Source organism: Chiloscyllium plagiosum, chromosome 2 (genome assembly GCF_004010195.1).
Source record: "Chiloscyllium plagiosum isolate BGI_BamShark_2017 chromosome 2, ASM401019v2, whole genome shotgun sequence".
In the NCBI taxonomy this organism is placed as follows: Eukaryota; Metazoa; Chordata; class Chondrichthyes; order Orectolobiformes; family Hemiscylliidae; genus Chiloscyllium; species Chiloscyllium plagiosum.
In genome coordinates this window covers 4,263,519-4,271,038 of record NC_057711.1, presented here as the reverse complement: position 1 = coordinate 4,271,038, position 7,520 = coordinate 4,263,519, and the positions used below count along the sequence as shown (strand labels likewise).

At 43.6% G+C, this 7,520-nt stretch overlaps 1 protein-coding gene across 1 annotated transcript in view; it reads left to right on the top strand.

Moving 5' to 3' along the window:
• The window catches only part of LOC122539520 (otogelin-like), a 67,668-nt gene extending 65,467 nt beyond the window's left edge, over nt 1-2,201 (top strand). The window contains exon 10 of the mRNA XM_043674470.1: nt 2,147-2,201. Coding sequence (XP_043530405.1) covers nt 2,147-2,201 — 55 coding nt within the window. The remainder of the gene's footprint in view (nt 1-2,146) is intronic.
• Nucleotides 2,202-7,520: the final 5,319 nt, after the last annotated feature.

Below are 7,520 nucleotides of genomic sequence, written 5' to 3'. Positions count from 1 at the left end.
CGGCCACTGCAGCGGACAGCTGGAACTGACAACCGGAAACGGCAAATACAAATCACTATAAATGCCGGTGGAAACATCACAGAAGCACTTCACAGGAGGCTCCCAAGCACTGAGGATGTCACCTGGACAGGGGATGAAACGTCTGCAACACAAATTCCCAGCTCGGCGAACAGAACCACAACAACGAGCACCCGAGCTACAAATCTTCTCCCAAATCTAAAAGATTTATCAATCTCTTTTTCAAATATATTGAGTGACATGGCCTCCTTTGCCTTCTGTAATGGAAGATTCCACAGGTTCACTACACTTTCAAAGAAGCAATGTTTCCAAATCCAAAAGAGTCATATCCACCGGTTCTTTTTGACCTATCTACTAGTTACATCTCAGTTTGCAACTTGGATTTGTTAAAAATGACTTGCCATGTCCAATCTTATTAATGCTTCCCAAAATGTTCTATCATCATGTCTTTTACAAATTGACTTGCATTTTCCCCCATTACTGATGTTAGAACAAAGAGCAAGAACATTAAAGCACAGGAACAGGCTCTTCAGCCCTCCAAATCTGTGCTGATCCATATCCTGTAACTAAATCTGCCACCTGTTTTCTAAGGATCTGTATCCCTTTGCTCCCTGCCCATTCATTATCTGTCTAAATACATCTTAAATGACACTATCGTTCCCACCCCTACCACCTCCACTGGCAATGCATTCCAGGCACCGACCACCCTCTGCACGAAGGACTTTCCACGTATATCTCCCTTACACTTTTACTCTCGCACTTTGAACTTGTGATCCCTAGTAATTGAATCCTCTGCTATGGGAAAAAGTTTCTGACTATCCACCCTGCCTCCACCTTTTGTGATCTTGTAGGCCTCAATCAGGTCCCCCCTCAACCTCCTTTCTAATGAAAATAATCCTAATCTACTCAACCTCTCCTCATAACTAGCACCCTCCAAGCCAGGCAGCATCCTGGTGAACCTCCGCTGCACCCTCTCCAAATCAACATCAGTTTTCCCTTTACTGTATAGTTTGCTCTGGAATTGCATCTTCCAAAATACATCACCTTGCATTTGCCTGGATTGAACTCCAGCTGCCATTTCTCTGCCCAACTCTCCAATCTATCTATATTCTGCTGTATTCTCTGACAGTCCTTTTCACTATCTGCTACTCCACCAATCTTAGTGTCATCTGCAAACTTGGTAATGAGGCAACCCACAACTTCCTCCAAATCATTTGTGTATATCACAAACAGCAATGGTCCCAGCATCGATCCCTGTGAGACACCATTGGTGACAGGTCTCCATTTTGAGAAGCTCACTTCCACTACTAATCTCTGTCTTCTGTTGCCCAACCAGTTCTCTATCCATCTGGCTAGAACACCCTGGACCCAATGCAACTTCACCTTCTTCATCAGCCTATCATAGGGAACCTTATCAAAAGCCTTACTAAAGTCCGTGTATATGACATCTACATCCTTTCCCTCATCAATCAACTTTGTGACCTCTTCAAAGAATTCTATGAGGTTTGTAAGACATGACCTTCCCTGCACAAAACCTTGCTGCCTATCTCTGATAAGCTCATTTTCTTCCAAATGGGTATATATCCTATCCCTTAGTATCTTCTACAGTAGCTCCCTTACCACTGTCAGGCTCACAGGTCTGTAATTATCTGGATTATCCCTGCTAACCTTCTTAAACGAGGGGACAAAGTGAGCAATTCTCCAGTCCTCTGGGACCTCCCCTGTTTTCAAGGATGCTGCAAAGATATCTGTTAAAGCCCCTCTCTCACTTCCCTCAGTAACCTGGGATAGATCCCATCCTTGTGCGCCTTAATGTCTTTTAAATATACAACACTTCCTCCCTCCTTATGCCACCTTGACCTAGAGTAATCAAAGATCTATCCCTAACTTCAACATCCACCATGTCCCTCTCCTCTGTGAATACCAATGCAAAGTACTAATTAAGAATCTCACCCATTTTCCCTGACTCCACGCATATCTTTCCTCCTTTGACCTTGAGCGGGCCAACCCTTTCTCTGGTTACCCTCTTGCTCCTTATATATGAATAAAAGGCTTTGGAATTTTCCTTAACTCTGCTCGCTGAGGATATCTCATGACCACTTTTAGTCCTCTTAATTCCTTGTTTCAGATTGGTCCTATATCTCGATATTTTTCCAAAGCTTCGTCCGTCTTCAGTCGCTTAGACCTTATGTATGCATGCTTTTTCCTCTCACAATTTCACCTGTCATCCATGGTTACCTAATCTTGCCATTTCTATCCGTCATTTTCACAGGAACATATCTCTCCCGAACTCTAATCAACCCCTCTTTAAAAGCCTCCCTGCTGGCCTCTTCCTGCTCCTATTTACTTTGTTTTCTTAATATTATTAGTAATCATAGCTTTATTTTGCAAGGTAACCCCTTTTCTTCCTAGAACTTTTCTGCCTCCGTTTTTGCTTTTTAACCTTCTATATTTTGTTCTATCCTCGTTTCCCCTTTCTCTGTCTCCCATCCCTCTGCCATTAGTCAAAACCTTCTTGAGCAGGACTAGCAACTAACATAAATGGAAACCACAGGCATAAAAATAGAGAGTGGTTAAAGAAAGAGTAGGGCTGATCAGAGTCTGGAGAAATCCAAACACTACAACCTTGGTCAAGAAAGTTGTAAGGATAATCCCAGCAATTACAGACCAGTTAGTTTCATTTTTGTAGTGGGGAAACGTCAACAAAGGAGGTTAAAATTGTGAAAGGAAGCATTGGGCTGATCAGAGACTAAAAAGGGGATTTACACATGGAGGCAGGGATAAGGGGTATGCATGACTGAGATAGAACATAGAACATAGAAGAATACAGCGCAGTACAGGCCCTTCAGTCCTCGATGTTGTGCCGATCCAAGCCCAACTAACCTACACTAGCCCACTATCCTCCATATGCCTATCCAATGCCCGCTTAAATGCCCATGGTGTTAAATTAATACTTTGTATCTGTCTTTAGAAAAGTGGAGGATGCTGCCCAGGCCATAATGACAGAGGAGGGATCAGAATTAATAAGGACAAAGACTAAGATAGATCATTGGCACTTAACAATGCACCTGAACCAGATGAGATGCAATCAAGGCTTTTAAAGAAAGTGAGGGAGAACTTGCGTGAATTGAATTGAATTGAATTTATTGTCATTTGTACCGAGGCACAGTGAAAAGCTTTGTCTTGCAAGCAATACAGGCAGATCACATAGTTAAGTCGCACAGATAAGTAAATAATAGGTAAATATCAGCAAAAACAAAAGCACAGGTACAGGCAAATGTTAAGAGTTTGAGCGTCCATTCAGTATTCTAACAACAGTAGGGTAGAAATTGTTTCGAAATCAGCTGGCGCGTGTGTTCAGACTTCTGTACCTTTTCCCCGATGGTAGAGGTTGTAGAAAAATATTGCCATGGTGGGATGGATCTTTGAGAATGCTGGCGGCCTTTCCTTTACAGTGGGCTTAATGGATGGATTCTCTAGATAGGAAGTTGGCCTTTGTGATGGTCCGGGCCGAGTTCACCATTCTCTGTAACCGTCTCCGATCTTGAATGGTACAGTTGCCATGCTCGGTAGTGATACATCCAGACAGAATGCTCTCAATGGCGCACCTATAAAAGTTGGCCAGAGTGTACACCGTCATGCCAAATTTCCTCAGCTGCCTGAGGAAGAAGAGACGTTATTGGGCCTTTGTAACCAGTGCATCCACATGAAGAGTCTAAGAAAGCTTGTTGTGGATGACTACTCCCAGGAGTTTGACACTCTCCACTCATTCCACCTCTGTGCTGTTAATGTGGAGGGGAGCATGAGTAACATCCCGCAGAAAATCAATAATGAGTTCCTTGGTTTTGCTGGCATTGAGAGCTAGGTTGTTCTCAGTGCACCATTTTTCCAGGTCTTCCACCTCCCATCTGTAGTCTGTTTCATCGCCATCTGAGATTCAACCAACTATGGTGGTGTCATCAACGAACTTGTAAATGACATTAGTCTGGTATTTGCCGACGCAGTCATGGGTATACAGTGAGTACACTAGGGTGCTGAGTATGCACTTTTGGGGGGCTCCACTGTTGAGTGTTAGTGAGGATGAAATATTGTCCCCAGTCTTCACTGATTGTGGCCTGTGATCAGGAAACTGAGGATCCAGTTGCAGAGAGTGGGGCTTAGTCCGAGATCACTAGTAATTAGTCTCGAGAGGATAATAGTGTTGAAGGCTGAACTGTAGTCAATGAGTAGGATTCTTACGTAGTTGTTCTTGGTGTCAAGATGTTTCAGGGAGGAATGAAAGGCATGTGATATGGCATCTGACATGGATCTGTTGGTACAATAGGCAAATTGAAGTGGGTCAAGAGTCATAGGGAGGCTGGAGTTGATTAATGCCATGACCAGCCTTTCAAAGCACTTCATAACCACTGAAGTTATGGCCACTGGGCGGTAGTCATTGAGACATGCTGCATGAGCCTTCTTAGGCACAGGGATGATGTTGGCTCTCTTGAAGCAAGCAGGGACAGTGGCCTGCTGCAGGGAGAGGTTGAAAATGTCCGAGAAGACCTCTGCTAGTTGATCTCCGCATGCTCTGAGTGCACAGCCTGGTACTCTGTCTGGTCCCAACACTTTCCTTGAATTCATACAAAGGAAAACGGGTCTGACCTCTGATGCAGTGACTGTTGGGTTAGGTTTGTCAGAATAGGTGTTACCTCTCCGCTGAAAGTCTGGTCAAAGCAAGCATAGAAGGCGTTGAGACAATCTGGGAGGGATATGTCATTGTCTGCTATCTTACACTGTCTCTGTGATGTCATTCAGTCCTTGCCATAGTCGCCGGGTGTCTGTCTGGGTCTCTAAATTGGATTGGTATTAGTCCTTGGCTGTTTTAATGGCTCTGTGAAGGTCATACTTGGATTCCTTATATTTGAGTGGGTCTCTTTACCTGAAGGCCTCATGTCTGGTTTTTAGCAGGTTTTTAATGTCCTGATTCGTCCAGGGTTTCCTGTTGGGGAACACCCGGATTGACTTCCTTGGTATGCAGTCCTCCACACACTTGCTGATAAAGGCTGTGACGATGGTGGTGTACTTTTCCAAGGTACCTGTGGACTGTTTGATCATGACCCAATCAGCCCATTCCAGACAGCACTGGAGTTGATCCTGTGCCTCCTCTGACCAGCATTGGACCTGTATCTGCGAGGGGATCTCCTGCTTGAGCTTTTGCCTGTAAGCTGGGAGAAGAAACACGGCATTGTGGTCAGAGTTCCTGAAATGAGGGTGGGGGATGGAGCAGTAGGTATCCTTCACTGTGGTGTAGCAGTGGTCTAAAATGTTCGGGCCCCTGGTCGGCCAGGTAATATTCTGGTCGTAATTGGGCAACACTTTCCTTAAATTGGCTTGATTGAAGTCGCCAGTTCCAATAAACAGGACCTCAGAGTGTTCCGTCTCCAGGGTGTTAGTGGTAGAGTACAGCACATTAAGAGCTTCCTCAACCTTTGCTTGTGACAGTATGTACACAGCAGTTAGTATAGCAGTGGTAGATGGAAAGGTAGATGGAATTCAAAGTTTGGGGAGCAGTGGCTGCCCAGGATTGCAATGTCCGTGCATTACAAGTTGTTGATTAAAAAGCAAACTCCTTCACCCTTTGTTTTACCTGAGGTCACTATCCGGTCCATACAATGGATAGAAAACCATCAGCCTGAAGTGCGCAGTCGGGAATGGATGGATTGAGCCACTGGCTGTAATCTTTGATATTCTCTGGACTAGGAGAAGTGCCAGAAGACTGGAGAATTGCATGCATTACAACGTTGCTCAATTAGTCATATGTAAAAAGGTGGCATTTGATACAGTGCCTCACAACAGTTTTGTGAGAAACTCTGTAGATCACGGAATAAAAATGGACAATTTCAAAGTTTGCAGATGACACAAAACTTGTCAGAATTGTAAACTGTGAGGACAGTCTGGAACTCTGGAAAGAGGACATTGACAAGTTAGTGGAGTGAGCAGAAAGGTGGAAGATAAGGTTCAATGACAATTGTGAGATGTTGCACTTTGGTTGGAAAAACATTGAAAGACAATGTAAAATAGGGGGTACAATTCTAAAGGGGGGTGCAGGAGCAGAGGAACCTGGGTGTGTGTGTGTACTTAGAATTTAAAGGTGGCAGGACAAGTAGAAAGCAAGGTTAATAAAGCATACTGTGTTTTCATCTTTATCAATAGTACCATAGAGTACAGAGCAAGGCAGTGATGTTAAACATTTATAAGACACTTGTCAGACCTCCGCTGAGTATTCTGTACAGCTGTGGATGTCACATAATAGGAAAAATATGAATGCTTTGTGGAGAGTGCAGAAGTGATTCATCAGAATAGTTCCAGGGGTGAGAAACTTCAGGAATAAGGATGGATTGAAGAAGTTGGAACTGTTGTCTTTGGAGAGAAGAAGGCTGCGAGGATAATTGTTTTAGTTTTTCACAGCGCATACGTTTTAGAAAAGGAGAGAATAAGTGGTGAAGCAGTCAGTTTAATGTGCAAGTCAAAGAGGGTGCTTTTCCATTCTTTAAACCAGTAGTTTGCATATCTTTTTTTCAATTTCATAGGTCCTCGAGTAACCAGATTGAATCTACTCCAGTGGCCTTTGTGAACTCCTGGAAAGCAAGTGTACTGTGTGTCAATTCATCTTTGTTTCCAGTTCATGAACCTTGTAAGGTCAATCATCAAAAAGGTAAAGATTGGTCAATATGTTTTGTTTAAATTGAGGAAAGTACCTAGTATATGGAATCTTTCTGATTTTGTCAAGGAGGCTTGAAGATGAAATCATACTGGCAACAGTTGCCATTTCCACTCTCCTAAACCGTCTGAACCCCAGAAGGTAGCTGGAGTGGTTTTCTGACAACATGCCTGGGGATCGGCATTCCATTCACAATGATGGCTTGACAACTGTGACCTCATTAATTTTCAATCATTTTACTGTCTTTGGAGGGATTCTTCAAGAGTCCATTCTTTTCTCTAAGTATTCCTTCTGAGATTTTCTTGTGGATTACTTTTTGCTTTTCTCAGGCTACATCTTTATACTTTTATTTAAGGCAGTGTAGTCATGCCGTATTGTTGCCTTCTATGTTGATGTCTAATGTTCCATGTATTTTTCTACATAGCTAAAGTAGCACAAATGCTCAAGAATGTGGACGTTTGGGTATATTTTCATAACATTTAACGTGGAATGACTAAAGGAGATGTTTTTTGTATTTTATGAAAAGTAAGTTTCTTCATCCCTAAGCACACAGACATGCCCCTCTTGCCAATAACCTCCCCCCCCCCCCCCCCCCCCCCCCCAACTATTTCTACACTTGATAGGCACATAAATGCTAATGCTGAAAATGTGTTGCTGGAAAAGCACAGCAGGTCAGACAGCATCCAAGGAGCAGGAGAATCAACGTTTCGGGCATGAGCCCTTCTTCAGGAATGAGGAAAGTGTGTCAGCAGGCTAAGATAAAAGGTAGGGAGGAGGGACTTAGCGGAGGGGCGTTGGA